This window comes from Pygocentrus nattereri, chromosome 13 (genome assembly GCF_015220715.1).
Source record: "Pygocentrus nattereri isolate fPygNat1 chromosome 13, fPygNat1.pri, whole genome shotgun sequence".
Lineage (NCBI taxonomy): Eukaryota > Metazoa > Chordata > Actinopteri > Characiformes > Serrasalmidae > Pygocentrus > Pygocentrus nattereri.
Window position 1 is genome coordinate 10936413 of NC_051223.1, and position 23630 is coordinate 10960042.

General features: G+C 41.2%; 1 protein-coding gene across 2 annotated transcripts; it reads right to left on the reverse strand.

Moving 5' to 3' along the window:
- Positions 1-1974: 1974 nt before the first annotated feature.
- On the reverse strand, positions 1975-22345 carry lrrc45 (leucine rich repeat containing 45). 2 transcript variants are annotated; one of them, XM_017725377.2, is made up of 18 exons: positions 22209-22345; positions 20422-20676; positions 18076-18137; positions 17245-17315; positions 16946-17124; positions 12957-13085; positions 12243-12355; positions 12095-12153; positions 10640-10717; positions 10305-10440; positions 8550-8627; positions 8365-8476; positions 6659-6729; positions 6276-6368; positions 6017-6109; positions 4834-5007; positions 3965-4112; positions 1975-3298 (listed from the first exon to the last, which is right to left on the reverse strand). In XM_017725377.2, the coding sequence occupies exons 2-18, from the start codon at positions 20642-20644 to the stop codon at positions 3102-3104; spliced, it is 2016 nt and encodes a 671-aa protein (XP_017580866.2). In that variant the 5' UTR covers positions 20645-20676; positions 22209-22345; the 3' UTR covers positions 1975-3101. The 2 variants fall into 2 exon arrangements, with proteins under 2 accessions (XP_017580866.2, XP_017580867.2); XM_017725378.2 differs by lacking the exon at positions 22209-22345 and adding an exon at positions 22070-22208.
- Between the last annotated feature and the right edge of the window lie 1285 nt (positions 22346-23630).

Below are 23630 nucleotides of genomic sequence, written 5' to 3' on the forward strand. Positions count from 1 at the left end.
ACCATTTCATGCTTTACGTGTTTTTTAGTAAAGACAATAGAGAACCATCAACACTCAAATAATCATCTGCATGCTTAAACTGTTCTTTACATGGTAAAATGGTTCTTCAGATAAATGGAGAATGTGTTGTATATGGTTCTAAATAGCACCAAAAAGGGTTCTGGTACTGTCACCATGTCAAGTTTGTATACAGTAGAAGAACCCTTTTTTTGGTGGTATATGGAACCCTTTTCAAAAAAAGTTCTAAATACTTTGGTTCTTCAAGGGTTCAAAAATTTGGTTCTTCAAGGGTTCTTTAGTAAAAACTAAGTTCTTTAGTAAAGAACCATCAACACTCAAAGAAACATTTTGTAAAAACTTTTTATATGGTGAAATGGTTCTTCAGATCGATGGAGAATGTGTTCGTTTTAAATAGCACCAAAAAGGGTTCTGCTGTTGTTATAATCTTAAGTATGCAAACAGTAGAAGAACCCTTTTTGGTGGTATATGGAACCATATACAACATATTCTCCATTTATTTGAGGAACCATTTCACCATACAGAGAACAATTTAAGAATACAAATGGTTGATTCAAGGGATGATTCAAGGTTTTATTTAGAACCATTGTTTTTTGCTAAGAATCCTTGAAGAACCACCTTTTTTAAGTTTAGGGCTACGTTTAGATTAAAGGGATGATTTGGCCTAGATAACGGTTCTGTGACCTAAAGGGGAATTCTACCATTTTTGCGTTCAGAGCAGTTCTAGAGTCAGAATTGTTTACAGTGGTGGTGATGGGAGCCAGGCCTCTAATCGAATGTCAGATTTCCCACTATCTTCCATCATCAACATTCCATATAAACTCAGAAGACACATGTAGGTTCATAGGTTCACTGGTGGTACTGGATAGTAAATAAAATAGTTCATATATATATATATATATATATATATATATATATATATATATATATATATATATATATATATATACACACTGCTCAAAAAAATTAAGGGAACACTTAAACAACACAATATAACATGCTGTTGTGCAAATGGAACAGACAACAGGTGGAAATTATTGGCAATTAGCAAGACACACTCAATAAAGGAGTGGTTCTGCAGGTGGGGACCACAGACCACTTCTCAGTACTGATGCTTTCTGGCTGATGTTTTGGTCAGTTTTGAATGTTGGTGGTGCTTTCACACTCGTGGTAGCATGAGACGGACTCTACAACCCACACAAATGGCTCAGGTAGTGCAGCTCACCCAGGATGGCACATCAATGCGAGCTGTGGCAAGAAAGTTTGCTGTGTCTGTCAGCGTAGTGTCCAGAGGCTGGAGGCGCTACCAGGAGACAGGCCAGTACACCAGAAGACGTGGTGGAGGCCGTAGGAGGACAACAACCCAGCAGCAGGACCGCTGCCTCCGCCTTTGTGCAAGGAGGAACAGGAGGAGCACTGCCAGAGCCCTGCAAAATGACCTCCAGCTGGCCACAAATGTGCATGTGTCTGCACAAATGGTTAGAAACCGACTCCATGAGGATGGTATGAAGGCCCGACGTCCACAGATGGGGGTTGTGCTCACAGCCTAACACCGGGCAGGACGCTTGGCATTTGCCAGAGAACACCAGGATTGGCAAATTCGCCACTCGCGCCCTGTGACCTTCACAGATGAAAGCAGGTTCACACTGAGCACATGTGACGGACGTGACAGAGTTTGGAGAAGCCATGGAGAGCGATCTGCTGCCTGCAACATCCTTCAGCATGACCGTTTTGACAGTGGGTCAGTAATGGTGTGAGGTGGCATTTCTTTGGAGGGCCGCACAGCCCACCATGTGCTCGCCAGAGGTAGCCTGACTGCCATTAGGTACCGAGAGGAGATCCTCAGACCACTTGTGAGACCATATGCTGGTGCGGTTTGCCCTGGGTTCCTGAAGGTAAGTTGTTAAACGGACCAGATTATGTGTATCTACAAAAAAAACCCAACATACTGACCAATTTCTGTAAACATTTTATTGTATAAAAACAGTCCATACAAGAAAATAATCATGTATAAAATATTTAAAAATGATCTGGCTCACAGCAACTGCCAGCAGACAAGACACAGACTTCATAAAGATCATAATTTTTCTGTTTGCACAAAAATAAGGATCGAGTACAGATTTGCTGCATTGGTTCTAAAGGAGCCTGGCTTGCGTTTGTTTATCCTGAGATACCGGCTGGATTCAATGAAGAGGTTCAAATTATCTGAATATAATTTATTCATATTAAAGAGAAAAATACCACACAGGGCACCACTTAGATAAGTTTATCATCGCTGTCTTAACCAAAGCTCATAACTCCAGCTTAAAGGGAAATTCCAATATCCTAATAATGTTCTCATCTAGAGAAAATTACCAAGTCAGAACTGTTTACAGTGGTGGTGATAGGAACCAGACGTGCCCCTCTAAAAGCTCCCTAACAGAAAGTTCCTACATGAAATGGTTATGAATTTACTGCCTGATGACTGAGACGCTGTTTTATGATAGTTTAGAGAACTTAAACTCCATTCATGGTGGAGGGAGACATGCAGGGCGCTGTGCAGTAAAACAGTCCTCAAGGAAACCTTATTATTCCAGATTTTCCACTATTTTCCATCATCAAGATTCCATATAAATTCAGAAGACTCGTGTAGGTTCTCTGGTGGTTCTGGATGGTAAATAAAATGTATTTGTGTTGGTTCCTATCACCACCACTGTCAAGACATCTAAGCCATTTTACAACAAACCGATCTGAATCTCTCCGATTACACCTCACACGGTGAGTTATGTGGAAATTTTACAAAATGGGTGGAATTCCCCTTTAAGAACATGTTTCTCCTGTAAGTTAGCATGTCAGAGATACGGAGTTCGGTTACAACAGTGACCAAATGCAAAGCCATGTCAAGCAGCTGCACTTTACATCCTCTGGTCCAAACCAGAAACTTTCAAAACTAAAAAATGTACAAAACAATGTACAAATCTGCACATCAAATATCCTCAAAACCAGCCAGGAGTGTTTACTGATCAGATAAGTCGATGTCCAGCTGACATGAGAGGAAGTGCGTGATCGTAATGCTGACTGTGTTCGTTGGGGAGGGCTGGCGGTCACTTTTTGGGGCTGTAATGTCCGAGCGGTGAGCCCTGGACGTAGGTAAGGATCGCATTCTGGAGGAAGCTGGCTCTCTGCGCCTCGTCCTCGCGCATGCGCTGAATCTCTCCCTCCTTCATACGCAGGCGCTCCAGCAGAGACGAGATCTCGCTCTCTTTGTCCAGAAGAGCCTCGCGGTGGGAGGCACCAAGAGCTGTACAGCAAAAACACATACACACACACACACACACACACAAAAATGATCTAATGTAGTGCAGCCTTTACAAAACGTGTGTATGATAACTTTTATATTACAGATTCAGTGAGATTTGAATGAAGAAATAAGACAGAATTATAACAACTTCTAACACTCCTTATAAGTTCACTGCGTAGGGGTAGGCTGACCTGCTGTGGCCAGAATATGTGGATATAAGTACATCACAAAAATAAGGAATCCAAAACAGGCTGATGTAGCTTGGTTTCCACTCACACTCTCAGAAATAAAGGTACTAGACTGTCTCTGGGTCAGTTCCCCTCTCATCACTGGGGTGGTTTCCTGAAGGCTCCATCTCAGTCCCTTTATTCAGGGAACATAACTGAACCATAATCCACAGAAATGATCTGTTCTAAGCTGTACTGACTCCACACACCCTGCCTCGCCTCCAGGCTTTTATTCTACTATTCTGTTTTAAAACATTCGGTTATGAAAAGGTACTAATACCAACTTTTCACCTGGAAAAAAATGATTTACGCTTCACAATCAGACCTTAAAACCACTGCTGGAGCTTTGAGGGAACATTTAGACTGTTTGAACCTTGATGAAGGAAAAATGTTCAGAACCTTTATTTCTAACAGGATATAAACTGTTTTTATCTCTTACCCTTCATTTCTCTCTCCAGGGCAGCGATCTTCTCCTTCAGGCCGCTCTGAGCTGTCCGCTCCGCCTGAAGGTGGCCAATCTGCTCCTGCAGCTCCACCCTGACCCGCGTCACCTCTGCCATCTTCTCCTGCTCCTTCCCTGCCAGATCCTGCAGACAAAGAACAGAGTTGTGCTACTGGAAGGATGGAAGCTTCATCTACGTGGCCTCACAGGGCTACTTTAATCACATGTCTTTTTTCATTAGTTACTGTACAGGCAGAGACAGAGCAAAGCTGACAGCAATGTTATTTATTTATTAACATAATTTACTGACCCAGTTTTTTTTCTTTTCATGTATTTAACTTAATTTTTCCTTTATTGCTATTCCTAAAATATAACACATGCCACTTGTATGAAACATGCTCTAGAAAAATGGTTATTATTATTATTATTGTAATAGTACATTTATGTCGATATATATATATATATATATATATATACATATATATATATATATATATATAAATATATATATATAAATATATATATATATATATATATATATATATATATATATATAGGGCAGTCATTGGCTGGAGCTCAGTGAACCGGCCCTGTGACCGGAAGGTTGCCAATTTGATTCCCGTTGATTCCCGTCATCCCATCTGCAGTTGACGGTCCATGACTGTCAGGTACCTTGAGCATGGCACCTAACCTCCAACTGGTCTTCAGGCACCGTGGATAGAGCTGCCCACTGCTCTGGGCAAGTGTGCTCACTGCCCCCTAGTCTGTATGTGGTGTTTCACTGTACGGATGGGTTAAATACAGAGGTCTAATTCCACGGTGTGCAAAACAAAGTTGGCTGATGGTTCTGAATTCAATTCATTCACCTGCTGCAGCTCGTCTATCCTACGCCGCAGGGCATCCATCTCGATGCTCTGCTGGCCTACGCGTGCATGCAGCTCGGTGATGGTCTGTTTCTGCTGGGCACAGTGGCTCTGAGCCTCATCCCGGGACTGACGTGCGCTCCGGAGCTTCTCCTCCATGCTGCTCAGATGCTGCTGCTGCAGGTGTGAATAAATAATGTCTTAGTTGGAGATCCTTCTGTCACCAGAAACAAAGCCTTTAATATCAAAATCATACAAGGCATACAAAACTTAATATATGCGAAGTCTATATACTGTATATGAAGGATTTCAGTCTTAATTTAAATAGTTTGTTCTGCATTTGTAACCAGATTGCTTAGTGAATAAGGCACAGACAGCCAATCAGAACAGAGGACATTTAAATATTTCAGCATTCAGCACAGGAATGAGCACATTCAGTTCTAATACTAGCCACGACCTAATAGGCTAGCCCCATGCTAACGTGCTAACCACAGCCTAGTAGGTTAGCCCAAAGCTAATACGTTAGCCAGGATGTGTTAAGTTAGACTCGAGCTAACATGCTAGCCACAGCCTAATATGTTAGCCCCGAGCTAACACGTTAGCCACAGCCTACTAGGTTAGCCCAAAGCTAACATGTTAGCCAGGACTTAATAGGTTAGCCTCGAGCTAACATGCTAGCCAGAATGTAACAGGTTAGCCCTGAGCTAACATGACCTAATAGCTTAGCTCCGAGCTAACATGCTAGCCACAGCCTAATATTTTAGCACAGAGCTAACACTTTAGCCACTACCTAATAGGTTAGCCCCAAGCTAACATACTAGCCATGACCTTATATTTTAGCCTCAAGCTAACGCATTAGCACTGAGTGAACACTCAAAAAGGAGTGAATTTCTCCACACTTTATTGGATTTAGCTGTACAGACGAAGCGGTTTCTGTCTTTATTGTGGACTAGTTTCATTATTTCATAGAACTGAACATTTTATTGTTTTGCTCTAAATCATCATTGACCTGTGAACCTCAGTTTGAAGAACACTGTACGTTATATTGCCATTGAGTCCTAATATCCATAGAAATGGCTTTAAAGATTCTCCAGCATCTGCGTTCGCTTACAAGATGTTTGTTAGCTACTCATTCCTGGTTCTTTCCAAAAACAACAATGTATTTATGTAATGTAGAGCTCCAAACCTCCTCTAGGCGCACTTGCGTTCGCACTTTCCCCAGCTCTTCTTCCGCCTGCGCTCTCTCGGTCACCATAGCGGCCTTCACTCGGCTCAGCTCCTGCACGAGGACAACAGGCTGGCCAAACTGCATTCTTTCACATCAAAATCCCGAAAACTTGTCAATCTTTTAGTCTAAGTCAAACGTTCTAATGTTACTTTTCCCCCTTAAAATAAAATAGAACCAAACCAACCAAAGATCAAAGCTTGATTTGAGTTAATCTGACCTCCTCCAGCTGGATCCGCTGGCCCTCCAGTTTGAGAATACGATCTTGTAGAGCCCTCTCACTCTCCTCCAGGTGTCTGTTGACTTGATCTACCTAAAGAAGAGAGGAAAAAAAGCCCAACAAAACACACAGAAATGTTCTTATGAATAATTTCATGGTAACCTTTTGATCTGCTTGCATGAAATTATTTCATTCAAAGTTTTCCAATCGCTTTTACGCTTCTAATACCTAAGCATCATCCAGACAACCATGGAAAAATGCAAAATGTACCATCAATAATTCGGAAATTTTCAACTTTTTAATGAAAGTGGATTATCTTATATCAAACTCGTACATATAATGGCTGTTTTGACAGCAGATTCCACATATTCATGAAGATTTACCTCTTTCTGTCGTAAACTGTCCATGTCTTCAAGAGCTTGTTTGGATCTTCTCTTCTCCATGTCCAAGCGCTCTAATGAAGAAAAAAAAAACATCTTAGTTTAACAAACTTCATTGAACCTCAGTATGATGAACCTCAGCATAGTAAACCTCAGTGTGACAAACCTCAGCATAATAAACCTCAGTGTGACAAACCTCAGTGTAATAAACTTCCTTAAACCTCAGTGTAATAATCCTCAGTGTAATAAACCTCAGTGTAATAAACCTCAGCATAATAAACCTCAGTGTAATAAACTTCCTTAAACCTCAGTGTAATAAACCTCAGCATAATAAACCTCAGCATAATAAACCTCAGTGTAATAAACTTCCTTAAACCTCAGCGTAATAAACCTCAGTGTAATAAACTTCCTTAAACTTCAGTGATAAACCTCAGTATGATAAACCTCATTAAACCTCAATGTAATAAACTTCCTTAAACCTCAGTGTGATAAACCTCATTAAACCTCAGTGTAATAAACTTCAGCGTAACAAACCTCAGTGTAATAAACTTCAGTGTAACAAACCTCAGTGTAATAAACCTCAGTGTAATAAACCTCAGTGTAATAAACCTCAGTGTAATAAACCTCAGTGTAATAAACCTTAGTGTAATAAACCTTAGTGTAATATACCTCAGAGTAATAAACCTCACTGTGATAAACCTCATTAAAACTCAGTGTAATAAACTTCAGTGTAACAAACCTCAGTGTAATAAACCTCAGTGTAACAAACCTCAGTGTAATAAACCTCAGAGTAATAAACTTCAGTGCAACACACCTCTGTGTAATAAACCTCAGTGTAATAAACCTCAGAATAATAAACCTCAGTGTAACAAACCTCAGTGTAACAAACCTCAGAGTAATAAACCTCAGTGTGATAAACCTCATCAAACCTCAGTGTAACAAACCTCAGTGTAACAAACCTCAGTGTAATAAACCTCAGTGTAGTAAACCTCAGTGTAACAAACCTCAGTGTAATAAACCTCAGAGTAATAAACCTCACTGTGTTAAACCTCATTAAACCTCAGTGTAATAAACTTTAGTGTAACAAACCTCAGTGTAACAAACCTCAGTGTAATAAACCTCAGTGTAATAAACCTCAGTGTAATAAACCTCAGAGTAATAAACCTCACTGTGTTAAACCTCATTAAACCTCAGTGTAATAAACTTTAGTGTAACAAACCTCAGTGTAACAAACCTCAGTGTAATAAACCTCAGTGTAATAAACCTCAGAGTAATAAACCTCACTGTGATAAACCTCATTAAACCTCAGTGTAATAAACTTTAGTGTAACAAACCTCAGTATAATAAACCTCAGTGTAATAAACCTTAGTGTAATAAACCTCAGAGTAATAAACAGTGTAATAAACCTTCTCAAACGTCAGTGTAATAAATGTCTGTGTAATAAACCTTCTCAAACCTCAGTGTAATAAACCTCAGTGTAATAAACCTCAGTGTAATAAACCTCAGTGTAATAAACCTTAGTGTAATAAACCTCAGAGTAATAAACAGTGTAATAAACCTTCTCAAACGTCAGTGTAATAAATGTCTGTATAATAAACCTTCTCAAACCTCAGTGTAATAAACCTCAGTGTAATAAACCTCAGTGTAATAAACCTCATTAAGCCTCAGGTTGCAGAGATGCTGTGTCTGTGCATGTAAGATGGTGGTACCCTCAGCCTGGGCCAAACGGAGTTTCAGTTCTCCAGTGGAGTTTGTGAGCTCCTGCTTCAGCTCAAAGATCTGATCTTGCTGAGCTGTGCATCGTCGATCACTCTCGTCCAGCTGCAGGTAGAAGATCCTCACGTTAACATACATATCAAAACACATAAGAATACACCACCTGCAGCTCCTGTACCTTGTTCTTCAGTTGGTGGTTCTTCTCAGACAGACTGTTGGTCTCCCTTAAAAGCTTCCCTTCTCGCAGCACACTCTCCTGAACACAAACCCATCACCAACATCCATTAATACTGAACATCAATATTTAGATCAAAAGGTTCAGTCAGAATTAAACAACAGACTTTCAAAAAATCTACTTTACACCCCCTTTAGCCCATATGGAAAACCCACATGCATATATTGATACTAACTGTATGTCTAAATCATCACAGACTCGCCTCAAACTGCGTGGAGCTGTTAAAGAATGTCTAATAAACGTGATTATTACATACTGCTATCTATAAACATGTTCTATAGTCTACGTTTATAGATAACAGTGAGCCATACAGTGACCCCAAAATCAAGTCATTCCCCAGGACACACCGCCCAAATATGAAAAATAAGCTGCTTGTTTTGAATTCAATGTTTTTGTGAGCTCTTGAAAAACCAACACATTTACATACACCGACCAGGCATAATATTCTGACCACCTCTTTGTTTCTACACTCAATGTCCATTTTATCAGCTCCACTTACTGTATAGCTCCACTTTGTAATTCTACAGTTACATCTGTTTCTCTGATACTTTGTTACCCTGTTCTTCAGTGGTCAGGACCCCCAAGGACCCTCACAGAGCAGGTACTATTTGGGTGAGCAGGTACTATTTGGGTGGTGGGTCATTCTCAGCACTGCAGTAACACTGACATGGTGGTGGCGTGTTAGTGTGTGTTGTGCTAGTACGAGCGGATCAGACATAGCAGTGCTGCTGGAGTTTATAAACACTGTGTCCACTCACTGTCCACTCTATCAGACACTCCTATCTTGTCGGTCCACCTTGTCAATGTAAAGTCAGAGACAATAGATCATCTGCTGCTGTACAGTTTCTGTTAGTCATTCTCTAGTCCTTCATCAGTGGTCACAGGACGTTGCCCACAGGACACTGTTGGCTGGATATTTTTGGTTGATGGACTATTCTCAGTCCAGCAGCGACACTGAGGTGTTTAAAAACTCCAGCAGCACTGCTGTGTCTGATCCACTCAGACCAGCGCAACACACACTAATACGCCACCACCACGTCAGTGTTACTGCAGTGCTGAGAATGATCCCCCACCCAAATAGTACCTGCTCTGTGAGGGTCCATGGGGGTCCTGACCACTGAAGAACAGGGTAACAAAGTATCAGAGAAACAGATGGACTGCAGTCTGTAACTGTAGAACTACAAAGTGCAGATATTCAGTAAGTGAGCTGATAAAATGGACAAAGAGCAGAAACAAGAGTAGAAACATGTAGGTGGTCATGATGTGATGGCTGATTGGTGTATACCCCGTTCTACCTACAGCAGATGCACAACACAGGGCAGCCAATCAGAACAGTTAATTTACATATTAATAGCATGTAACAGCAGGCACATTAACAGCTTGTTTAATTTGGTCATGTAAACGTGAATTACGAGTATGTTTGGTACATAAAAACATTTATGCGTAATATGTTGGCCACAGGGAAACAAAAATGTAAGATATATTGAAATGTTTTGAGGTTTGACATCTTTGATGTCTTCTTCATGCAGTTAGCACCACGCTAATTTCATTAGTTGTTAGCTACATCAGCATCGTAGCTCCAGTCTAACGCTAAAGAAGTTATTTTTGTCCAAATTAAACATGTCTTGGGAATATTAAGAGCAAAACTGCATAAATTAGATTTTTTGCTGAACTACCACTTTAAATGTCATGCATCACCTCTTGAAGTTTCTTTAGTTCTCTGGACTGCCGGTCCATGAGCTCAGTCTTCTCCAGCTTCAGTCTGGTCAGCAGGTCTCCCAGGTTATTGACCTTCTGCTCAGACAGAGCCAGTGCAGCTTCGGTCATCTGCAGCCTGACCAGCCAAAACAACCATTACACAATGGTGTACATTTAAACATTTGCCCATATTGCAAGAAAACGGAAAATCCTCTACACACAGTGTAAGAGCCGACCTTTCACTAGGACAGAAAAACAACAGAAAGCACAAGGCTCACTGAAACTGACATAAAGGCAAGATATTATAGCATGGCTGAAGTGTGCGAGCGGCTTACTTGGCTGTGAGAGAGTTCACAGCTGACTTCCGTTCATGTAGAGCTTCTTGTAGCTGCCCTAGACGCATCGATGAATTTCTGAAAGAAGACATGCAAGTCTATGTTCATTAATCATAATCTATGGCATATATTACTCACCAGCATAATGCATCTTATATTATGCTTGTAGGATTGGAAATATTTCATTTTATAGATATTTTATTAGAGATGTGGAAATAGAGAATTCCTTACACAACAGCTATATATAGCTATATATAACTATAACCAATAATTTGTATCTTATGGTGAATATGACATATGAAGAAGAAAAAATTATATTAAATATATACATACATATATAGTAACAAGTAACAATCTGTAAAAAAAAACCTTGTTAAGTTACTTAACAAAGTTAATTACTTGCTTGTTACTTCTCTTTTTTTGTTGCCGTCCCTTCACTGCTGTAAAACTGCTGAGAATTTCCCCATTGTGGGACTAATAAAGGATTATCTTATCTTATGTTACCTTATGTACATATATAAATATACATCCAAAGTGGTAACTTTACAGAAGAAGTAAGTACTTAATTATCTATATTGTAAGTCAATGGAACCAGACTCTTTTTTCCAAGCAATTTTGTACCGTTTCTTTTGGTCCATCCATTGCGAAATTTACACTCAATGTAAAGAGCAAAAGGCATTTTTAAATTATGCCAAAAACTGGAACACACACACACACACACACACATATATATATATATATATGTATATATGTGTGTGTGTGTGTGTGTGTGTGTGTGTGTGTGTGTTAAAAAAGGGTTACACCCTGAAAAATTCTGGAATTCAGGTTGAAATTTCAAAGATTCTACTGATCACTCAGATTGTTATACTGATAATATAATTTGTAATTAAAAACTGCATTAAATTAGAATGCAAAATTGAAGCATTTTTGTTAATGTTCAAAGACTTTTGGATCCCAATGTGTATGTATATGCATGTATATAATGTCTCCATTCATGTCATTTTGACTTTTCTACCAGTTTCCCCTACACTTTGTGAAAATAATGATGAACAGACCAACAGAAATGCTCCAAAATTACTTGAACAAAACAGTTACATTAATTAATTCATTTAAAGCATTTGACTTTTTGTTCCGACCGTGTAGTTCCTACATTGGACAGATAATAAAACTAAGTTTACAATTTATCAATGAATAATATATCTATATAATATATGTACATTATGCTCCCTCTTATTTACTGCTTTACATTGTTCTGAATCAGCACAGTTTCTGTAGATATACCAACCTGCAGTCTTCAGCTCTTCACCCCATCTGATCCATCTAATTCTAGTATTCAGAAGTAACTGATTAGCTGAAGGACAAAGACTGAAGATCTGGAGTTGAAACCTACAGGAAGGTGGATCTCCAGCAGGAGGTTTGCTGACCACAGCTCTAAAGATTTACAGTAGAACTCACCTACTGCTTCTCCCCATCTCCTCCCTCTGTTTATCGATGGTCTCCATCAGACTTACAAACTAAAAAGACCCATTAAAAAGAGAGTTAGAGACCAAAACCAACCATACAAGGAAAAGAACTCAAGCCTACGATTCCCAGCAGCACTGACCTGCCGGCCCTTCTCCACCTTTAGATTTTGGATCTCCTTGCTGAGCACCTGGGTTCTGGAGCGGCTCTCTCTCAGAGCGGACTGCCGGTCTGCGTTGTGCTCCATAGACTGCTCTGAAGAAACAAGGTCAAAATGAGGATGTGTGGCCTGTACCGTCAATAAGAACGGCCAAAATGCACAACGTTTCTCTGCTGTTAATTATGTTATTTCGTTTTAGGATAATGTACATGCTTAAAAAGATGGTTCTTCAAGGACATCAAACCTGCCTTGGCTGATCAGCACAATTTGAGAAGGAAAACCGTAAAACTGATTTTTCAGATTATAACTTTGGTGTTTTCACATACAGTTGCTTTTTAATGACCAGAACTCGACCAGAAAATGACCAGGGAACCTATAAAGGACCACTTTTTTGTGTTCACCACGTAAGATGAGCTTAAAAGGGGCTAGGTTGTCTTTCAGGTCTTCTTTAGCAGTGATGAGAACTCGTTTAGAACTCAGATAGCCCCTTGTTGACACTGATTTACAGCGATTTCAGTCACTTATGAGATTGAACTCCTAGTCGTGTGAGGTGATCTGAATTCGGTTCATTTTTGGGACCATTTAGAGGGTCAGAGCCACCTGATGTGTTCACATTGCACAGAAAACCAAGCATGAAAGTCCTACAATGCTCAGTTATCTGTGCCTTAGTGCTGTGACGTGTTGACTGTATCTGACCGATGGCTCTGAGGATGTCGCTGGGGATGTTGTTGCCGGCCATCTCAACCTGGAGAACAGTGCGGTTCTGCTGCAGAGCATCTAGCAAGGAGCGACCGCCCAGTAAGCCAATGTTATTCCACCGCAGATCTGTCTCACACACACACACACACACACACACACACACACACACACACACACACACACACAAAAGGTCACAAGTTTGGAATCAGTTATTAGGTATTAAATTAATACTGCTTATTCAATAACAATATAATTTCATTTGGAATCTAATTTAGTAGGCAGCAAAATTTAATCTTTTAAAGGTTTACTTACAAGAGCTAAAGTAAGAAATAGCATACCTTATTAAACAATAGATTTAATTATCTATTTATAATAATTTCTTAACTCAAAATTACTATGCGTAGCTATTTTTATCACTACTTTTCAAATATGAGATATTCTAGATATTCATTTATTTTATTCTCGATGCTATGGAACATTTTACTCTATAGTGACAGATGTTTGATAAAGCGTTAAATATTAAAAAGAACAAAAGTGTGGATTAAATTCTGGCTACTAGTGTTTTTAGCTATGCTAATGTACTTTAGTCCACGTTTGGAGATAACTGGATGTCAAATGGTGTGAGAAACATAAGCCTATAAAAAAAAAATACTTAAAGCTGCACTGGGTAAATTAAAGTAGCGTGGGTAAATTCAAGGTATTATTGAAGTTAAGATGGCAGTGAATCTAAAGTAGTAGTGCATTTAAGGTAACAACGAAATCCAATAAACCCTGGATACTGTAGAAACCGCCTAGCAACATCTAAGCAACACTTTGGCAACCATCAACATCATCATCATCATCGTTAACTGCTTAATCCAGATAGGGTCGCGGTATCAGTTGGGAGCGCAGAGAATCCCAGATGACCCTCTGCCCTGCAACTTCCTCCAGCTCATTCCCAGGGACCCCAAGCTGCTCCCAGGCCAACTTGGAGATATAATCCCTCTAGCGGGTCCTAGACCGACCGGTAAACAGAGAGCTTTGCCTTGTGGCTCAGCTCCCTCTTCACCACTACAGTCCGGTACAGTGACCGCATTACTGCTGCCACCTGTCGCCGATCTCATGATCCCTCTTCCCATCACTCGTGAACAAGACCCTGAGATACTTAAACTCCTCCACCTGGGGCAAGTCCTTTCCCCTTACCTGGAGTGGGCATGCCATCCATTTCTGGGCTAAGACCATGGACCAGATTTGGAGGTGCTGATCCGCATACCAACCGTTTCACACTGCAGTGAGCGCTGGAGTCATCCATGTGATTCAGCTAAAAGAACAACATCGTCTGCAAATAGCAGAGACGCCACCCTCCGGCCTCCACACATAATGCCCTCCTGACCTTGGCTACGCCTTGACACCCTGTCCAAGAATATCACAAACAGGAGTGGAGACAGGGCACAACCCTGCTGGAGCCCAATGCTAACACTGAAAGGGTCCGACTTAATGCTGAGCATACGAACACAGCTCTCACTCTGGGAGTACAGAGATCGAATGGCCCGGAGAAGTAGCCCTGGTACCCCATACTCCCGGAGGACCTCCTACAAGATACCTCAGGAAACCCGGTTGTAAGCCTTCTCCAAATCCACAAAACATATGTAGACTGGGTTGGCCAACTCCCATGCCTCCTCAACAATCACAACAAAAGCTGGTCCATTGTTCCACGGCCGGAACGGAATCCACATTGTTCCTCCTCAATCTGAGGTTTAACTATCAGTTGGAGTCTCCTTTCCAGCACCTTGGCATAGATTTTCCCAGGGAGGCTGAGCAGTGTGATACCCTGATAGTTGGCACACACCCTCCGGTCCCCTTTTTTAAAAATGGGGACCATCACCCCGGGCCTGCCAGTCCAAGGTTTCTGTTCCTGAGGTCCATGCAATATTGCAGAGGCGCGTCAGCCATGTCAGCCCCACAATATCCAGAGCCTTAAGCATCTCCGGACAAATCTCATCCACCCCCGGTGCCTTGCCACTGAAGAGCTTGCCAATGACCTCAGTGACCTCCACCAGGGAAATGGAGCTTGACCTGCCAGAGGCTTCTGGCCCTGGCTCCTGTGAAGGAGGCATATCCACTGGATTAATGAGTTCTTCAAATCGCTCCTTCCACCAACCAACAATATCCTCATTTGAAGTCAGAGTTTCTCCCCCATTTCCAAATACAGCTTGGGCGCAGCCAACCCGACCACTCCTGAGTTGCCAGACAGTTGTCCAGAGCCTCCTTGAAGCAGACCAAAAGTCTTTCTCCATGCCTTCGCCCTGGATTTTGCTTCTGTCACCATTGCGGCTGCCACCTTTTTCACTTGTCGGTACCTCTCTGCTGAGTCGGGAGTCCTTTGGGCCATCCAGTCCCTAAAAGCCTCTTTCTTCAGCTTCACGGCCTCCCTCACCACTGGTGTCCATCAGGGGGTTCTTGGGTTACCACCCCGACAGGCACCCACAAGCTTTTGGCCACAGCTATGCCCAGCAGCTTCCACAATGGAGGTTTTGAACAGGGTCCATTCAGACTCCATATCCCCTACCTCCCCAGGGACATGAGAAAAGCTCTCCCGGAGGTGGGAGTTGAAATCATTCCGAACAGGGGCCTCCGACAGTTGTTCCCAGCACACCCTCACTATTCACTTGAGCCTACTGGGTCTGACCATCAGTTTTCCTTGCCATCTGATCCAACTCACCACCAGATGGTGATCAGTTGACAGCTCAGCACCTTTCTTTATCCGAGTGTCCAGAATATATGGTCCCAAGTCAGATGAAATGACAACAAAGTCGATCATTGACCCTGACCAAAGGAGCTCTGGTACCATGTACACTTATGAACATCCTTGCGTTCGAACTTGGTGTTCGTTATGGACAATCCATGCCTGGCACAGAAGTCCAATAACAATTTACTATTTGGGTTTAGATCATGCAGGCCGTTCTTCCCAATCACGCCTCTCCATTTCTCCCAGTCATTGCCAACATGAGCATTGAAGTCCCCCAGTAAGACTATGGAGTCTGTAGGCGGGATTCTTTCCAGAACCCTGCCCACTCACTCCAAGAAGGCTGCATAAGCACACACAACAGTCAGAGTTTTCCTCTCTGCGATTTTAATTCACATTGAGGTGACCCTCTCGTCCACCGGGAGAAACCCCAACTGCACGGCTGCCAGCCAGGGACTCATGAGTATCCCCACTGCTGCCTGCCCGGTGCCTCTCACCCTGTGCAACCCCTGAGTAGGAGAGGGACCAACCCCTATTAAGGAGTTTGATTCCAGAGCCGACACTGTGGGTGGAGGTGAGCCCAACTATCTCTCAACCTCTGGCACAAACTCCGGCCCCCCCCCACCCAGTGAGGTTACATTCTACATGCCAAGAGCCAGTTTCTGCTGCAAGGGCCTAGGCTGCCAAGGGCCACCCTGCAATCTCCCACTGCCTGTGCAGCACTGCACCGCTCCCCCATGCTGGACCTTGCGGGTGGTGGGCCCACATGGTCCCCCTACGTTGCCTCTTTACTTTTTCTGTTACGTGGGCTGCGCAGCCACCAGGCGCACATTACCCCCAGACCTTGCTCCAGGAAGGCCATCAACAGTCTTCCAAAATGTTTAAGTTTTAAAGTAATTAGCTGGCTTTTTTAAGACAACTTAGTTTGTTTACAAACTTTCCCTTTCTAGTTCTATATGCAACTATTTTGATTCTATATTATTTTATTTGACTTTTTCTTTAGTTTAACATTTGTTAGTAGTCTGTTTGTTTGTCTGGTCTGTTTAGTATGTTACATGTCATACATGTGTGTCTCACCAAGACAAATTCCTTGTTATGTGCAACATATTTGGTGAAATAAAGTGATTCTGACTCTATATAAAAAAATCTCATGTAGTGCAGCTTTGACAACTCCACACCATTACAAAGCCACTAATAAGCTTTTGGAGGAATCAAGGACAATAATATAAGGGACTGGGTGACGACCGGTATTAACTCTCACCAAGCTCCTCGAGGACTGAGTTCCTTTTTAAAGCTAAGGCGAGCTCTGCTGCCCCCTGGTGGTTGATCTGGTTGTTGCGCAGGTCAAGCTGGGTGAGGCAACTGTTAGAGGCGAGACCTTCACAGAAAATAGAAAAACCTTCTTCCCACATGCCGAGAGCGTTCCACTCCAGAACGAGCCTGTAAAGAAGACCACAGCCGAAAATCGTATACATGATCTGGTCTGACTATGGACATCAACCACAGCTGAGGAGTAGCTGTAATTGCATTCTTCTGTTTGATACACAGCTGTGTGTTTACCTTCGTAACGTCTTGTTCCTCACCAACAACTTCCCCAAAGCCTCTGCGCCAGCTCCTCTTAAATTGTTTCCCTGAAACAGAAGACGTGTCAGAAATCGAGGTGCATTCAAAGGAAAATTTGATTCTGTTGATAATAATAACAATAATAATAATAATAATAACACAAAATAAAAATAGCCATAAAATAAAAAATAAAGTAAAATAACAAAATAACAGGACAGCAGGCTGTTGGCTATGTCCTCTTTAAGTTTTTTTTTGCAAGAATTTGTTTTGTAGTGGATATTACTGCTTTAAATTTGCTTTTCTCTTTTTGGAAATTTTTGATTTTTTTTTATGACCACATTTTAAAATTTTACATTTTCTACCTTTTCATTTTCATAATACTGTTAATTTTAATAATAATAACTCTGCTCAAATCCAACCTGCTTAGAATTTTTATATGTTAATGTCTTGCAACCCAACAAAGAAAACAAGTACAGCTGTATTGTAAGTACAAATGTGTTACACACAATGGGCCTCATTAAGAAAGTTCTTCTCAAAACATACTTTTGAGATTCTGACATTCAAACAATCTTATCTGGGGTTTGTTCTCAGGTAAGAACAGAATCAACACACACTCAAGAGCACAAAGGAGACAACAGTTCTGCTGTTAAGGAACACGACATGAATCTGACAGAGATTTTTTCTTAGGATCTTTCTTAAGAAAACACTTAAGGACAAACTCAGATAAGATATTAGAGAATGAGGCCCATTATTTTGAAAGGTCAAGTGACCCCAACCCTTTGACGGTCAGTATCTACGGCTATATGTGAAATCCTGAGAGTATCTTACCTTCAGATCCAGCGCTCTAACTGTGGTGTTGGAACACAGCCCGTTCAGGAAGAGCTTGGCGCCTGTGAATGACACGTCCAGAACAGGTGGCTCTGAGTATAAACGGCAATCAAAGTCTCAGCTGCAGGGCTGAGAGATTAATCTTCATATATCTAAATCAAAATTTAAACTTCACATAACTTTACCTACAGTTATGTCTAACCCAGTGGTGGACAGTAAGTAAGTAAATGTAATTAGTTTCTGTACTTAAGTATTTTTTTGTGTATCTGTACTGATGTTTTTCCATTCTGGGCGACTTTTTAATTTCACTCTACTACATTTCAAAGTCAAAGATCTTCCTTTTTCCTCCTCTACATTTTGAGAAATCTGCCATTCCTTTTGGATTCTGTGTGTATAAAAACATAACATGTCAAAACAAAAGAAGCGCAGAGCAAGAGCACCAATCAGGGCACAGCGGTCACTTTGTTTAGAGCTGGTTTTGACCTGTTGGTCATACCAACCCAGTGCAGCACACGGTTCAATGTCAGCACAGCAGAGTAACATTTTGGGAGAGTCTGTTCAACATAAATGATGAACTAACCTAACTTTGTGTAAATAGAGCACAATATAGAAATATGTCCACATATGCAGTCGTGACTGACGCGGCTTTTTTCTGAATTTCTACAAACACCATTTCATTTTATAGTAAATTAGTTTGGGCTGGTTTATGTTTATGAACAGAGACCTACAGATCAATATAGTAAAGGAAGCTCATTTGTGATCCTGAGTTTAAATCCAGTTTTTATTCAACTTAAACTTGGAACTAAGTTGTAAATAAATCTTAAACTGAAACTTTGCTTGTGTGTAAAAAGTGATTTCAGAGCCACTCGGTTCTCCCTGATGGAAACTGTCTGCCTTCAGTGTTTTGTGCTTATGATCATTTTAATAGACGTCAGTGTCACTAATTAATGACGTTCTATTAAAAGACTGGTTTACCAAGAGAGACACTGGAGGATTTTCACCTAAAATGTGTTCGTGAAGCGAGTCTTGTTATAAAAATGATAACAGGACATCAGAGCCATAATTACTCTTTTAGTACTTTTACTTTTCTACTTAAGTACATTTGAAGGTAAATACTTTAGTAATTTTATTCAAGTGGAGGTCTAAAGGGAGGAACTTCTACTTTTACTGGAGTTTACCTTGGGTGTCTCTACTTTAACTCAAGTACATGATTTGTGTACTTCGTCCACCGCTGCTCTTACCAAGTTTAACATGAGAATATTTAATAGAGGTGAACGATAAGGGCAAAACATCCCAATGCAATTTTTCTGACCAATACTGTGATTGCGTTCTATAAATTAAGGTCTATTATTTCGGGGTTTTTTTTTTACCAAGAAGACCCACATTTCCACCTTTTCTGGGTTGTTGTGGTTGTGATGTCACAGCACACGGGTGTTTTACTGCTTTCAATTGGTTTAAAGCTCTGTGTTACGAATTAATGCTACATTTTCCCACTTAAAGCTCGTTGAGTAAAAAGTACACTCTTGAAAAAGATGGTTCTTCATGGGTTCTTTAGTAAAGACAATGGTTCTTATTTTAGAACAACAGTTCTATATATACCAAAAATTGTTCTTTTATTTTTATGACATCAAGCCTGTAACAATAGAAAAAACCTTTTTTGTGCCATATAAAACGCTTAAATGGTTTGTGGCATAGCGAATTTTTTCAGATTGATGGACAATGTGTTGTATATGGTTCTACACAGAACCTTTTTGAAAATAATTCTATATAGCAGCAAAAAGGTTCTTCTATTGGTAACAGCAGAACCCTTTTTGGTGCTATATAGAACCATATACAACACATTCTCTATCAATCTGAAGAGCCCTTTCATGATGCAAATAACTCTTTAATCATGCCCATGGTTCTCTAAGTGTTCATGGTTATATATAGAACCCATTCTTTACTGCAGAACCCTTGACTAACCATCTTGTTTAAGTGTGTACCTTGCTAGCATAATATTGTGGTACACCATAGTACATAATGTCTCATTACTTCATATTAATTTCTAATCTAGCTAATGAGCTCTCAAACGATTTCAATATGACTTCAGTCTGATTCCGATATCTTCATGCATCCCTAATAATTAGATTTGACCACTATTTTAGACGAATATACGAATGACATATTGAGATGGATTGAGTTCCATTTCTATATTTTTTACATATTTCATATATTACATACCTCACCAGATATACATGGAACATTTCGGATATCGGCATCAACCCCTGGGATCCCTATTCCTAACCCTGTGATCATGCGTCTGTGTGCAATGATCCATGTCCCTCTCCGAGCCTGCTGGCCACTCACCTTCCTCGCTGAGCATACAGTCCTGGAGCACGAGCTCGGTGAACAGCGTGTCCTTCTGCAGCGTCCTGCCCAGCACGGCGCACGACTCCACCGTCAGACTCTGCCCACTCAGGTCCAGTCTGGTTCCGCCGGTCACAGCCTGGAGCTGAACCAGGACCGATTCCTGGGGCTCCAAGCCGGCCTCCTTACACAGCCGCAGGTAGGCCCTTCTGAAGTCCTCCATCTCCGGATTAGCTCCCTCACCCACACACAGCGCTGCAGGAAGACAAAAGGAGAGCGGGAGAGAAGCTGAAGTGGTGTGGAATAGCTGGAGTTGGCCAAATCATTCCCACTTATGCCGATGTCTGATTTGCATTGCATGTTCCTGACGGATTCCATCTCAGATGTAAATGGAGTCATAATGATTGCAGGAGAGGCGGTGGGTTGTGTCTGAAGATGTTCAAGAGTGTTTTACTTCAAAATGATTAGCTCTATCCCAGCCACACATCAGCACTGGGGGTTCTCAGTGAGCCAGCAAGCATTTAGCCTCAGTTTATCTAGTACATCTTATAACTGAAGAGCAGCATAGATGCAAACAAACAAGCAGGTTTCCTGTACGGGTTTCCCATTCCACTTTAAATGGTGCAGCAGTTACACTCTGACGCCTTGGGCTAACTTATGCTCTTAAAAAAGATTGTCCTTCAAGGGTTGTTTGGCACCATTTGTACGCTTAACCCTTTAAACTCCTTGGAACCACCGGTGGTTCCAAAATGCACTTCTTCATAACGTTCATATTTCATAAGCTACATTCAGAGGCTGGGCATCGTATGAAGCTGTAACTTTTCTCTCCAGTCAAATAGATGATGTCATTTTAAACCCTTATAATAAAAGAAGCTGAACTCTGTTTTTCTACTTAAAGTCGACCCATTTTTCCCCAAATCTGGGCTATAAACTATAAACAGATGGCGTCTGTTCAGTGATCTGCTCTGTAAACATTACTTTTATAAAATAATACAAACAGTGTCTGAGATTTTTGGCTTTCAGCAGTAAATTATAAGCATATAGTGATACATGTAGATTATAAAATACATGTTCTGTTCATTTGAGGGGTTTTTACAATCAATCAATAAGTAAATAATTTTCATGCAGTTACTGAATAATTTGCCTTATGACTGAGTCATGTCCATTCAGATGGACAAACAAAAATATACCCACGAGCATTTAAGGGTGCATGGTGAAATGGTTCTTCAGACTGATGGATACGTGCTGTTCTCTATAAGAAATGGTTCTATGTAGCACCAAAAAAAAAGGTTCTTCTATAGTGACGATGTCAAGCTTGCAACAACAACAGAACCTTTTTTTTGTGCTATATAGACCCATATACAACACATACTCCATCAATCTGAAGAGCCACTGTACCAGGCAAAGAACCGTATCTTTATGGGCCTTTATAGCATGAGTATCTTTACTGAGGAACTCGTGAAAAGCCATATTTTAGAAGTAAACAAACAAGCCAGGCTTCCTACTAGAAAACACACAGGACTGCTGGGTTAAGGTAGCTAACTAGTTAACTAGGTTATCTCGCTAACCAGCTAATTATTTCGCTATTATTTGACTCCGATTACTTCGTATTCCTTTCTATACTGGTTAAAGCTTATAAACGACTTACATCGCAAACAGTCGTTCAGATACAACTGTTAGCAGCGCTGAGCTGTTACTGAGCTAAGTTAGCTTAGCTTAGCTAGGTCAACCCCGTTCTTCGTTCGTCAGTAAAGGACAGAAATGCTATAAATTAAAATAAATCTTACTCAGCGTCACTTAAAAACATCTCGGTCCTGCTGGTTTTACAGCTAAGCGCTTTTCCTGTTTTACTAATGGTTTCTGGGTTTCTTCTGACAGTTGACATGTATCCAGGAGAAGAGGAACCTGGGCATTCTGGGAAATGTAGTCCTACCGTAGGAACAGAGTCCACCAGAGTTTTGAAGAGTTCTGTCCCTCTGGGGGAGCTGGACCCTTTCCCAGAGGTCATCGGGCAAAAGGAATTAAACACCTTGGGCAGGTCACCAGTCTGTCATAGGACAGACAGACACACACACACACACACACACACAAACACATCTTCTAAGCCGCTTCTCCTTCTGGGTCGCGGGGGGTGTTGGAGCCTATCCCAGTGGTCATCAGGTGGAAGGCTGATACACCCTGGACAGGTTGCCAGTTCATCGCAGGGCAGACAGACAGATAGACAGACAGCCACACACACGCTAGGGGCAATTCAGCATGTCCAGTTGGGTCCGCTGCATGTGATAGGAAATCCACGGAGAGGAGAACATGCAAATGCCAGACAGAAAGAACCCTGGGGAACCAAACCCAGGCTGCTTGCTGTGTAGTTATTAGGGGTCCAAGCACTGGACAAGTGCTGGAACTCTATTGTAATTGTTAGGATTCTTCTTCTTCTTCTTCTTCTTCTTCTTCTTCTTCTCTGCTAAAATGAATCGTGCAGACCAATCCATAAGTTGTGCAGACCTGACTTGGTCAATAGGTGAAACTCGGTCTTGCTAATCAGGTGCTCGAGCTCAGCCCAGTCGGCCAGATGATGGCGCTATAGCAAATGTCCGTACGTTTAGGGCGGCGATTCTGTGCCGTATGTCATGGAGACAAAATTCTTTCTTCTCCTGATTATTTATGTCATGACCCATAAAATGGCTATTTTGGCCATATAACAATCTCAATAGATTTTAAGCTAATTTGCATGTTATGCAAAGTCACAAATTTTTGTTTGAACCCTGGGTTTTCCTGCACAAATCTTAGAAATCCTGAAAGCTGAATTTTAATAACGGACCTTTTTCACAGTCGCTGCGTCATCACATCTGGCTACACCGTTTAACAGAGTGGCAATGGAGGGTCACCAATTTTCAGCATCCCTCAGAAATGGTCCTTCGGCCTCAGCTCGGTTAATAGAAGAACAGTTTGCATGTCTGGTAGTTCCTCTGATGTGTGCATTGTCTCATGAGACAAATTCATCATAAAATGCCCATTTTCAATTAGTAGACCAAAAAAATCACACATTTTAAAGTCTGTAAATCTGTCATACTATGAACATATGAAAGATAAGAACCATTTACTGCAGTAACTCCAATCAGTCAAACTGTATGGCTAAAAAATACACAATTTTTATCACTTATCATTCAGTTTAGCCTTTTTAATTGATCATTAAATTCAGTCATTTGTGG

Bases quoted from the DNA above. Each gene is read 5' to 3' on its own strand.
- lrrc45 (XM_017725377.2), bottom strand. From the start codon at position 20,644: ATGGAGGACTTCAGAAGGGCCTACCTGCGGCTGTGTAAGGAGGCCGGC. The intron at 17,125-17,244 runs GTAAACACACAG...TCTTCTTTACAG, and splicing joins AGGAACAAGACGTTACGAAG to GCTCGTTCTGGAGTGGAACG. The intron at 6,730-8,364 runs GTACCACCATCT...TTTCTTCATTAG, and splicing joins CCGTTTGGCCCAGGCTGAGG to AGCGCTTGGACATGGAGAAG.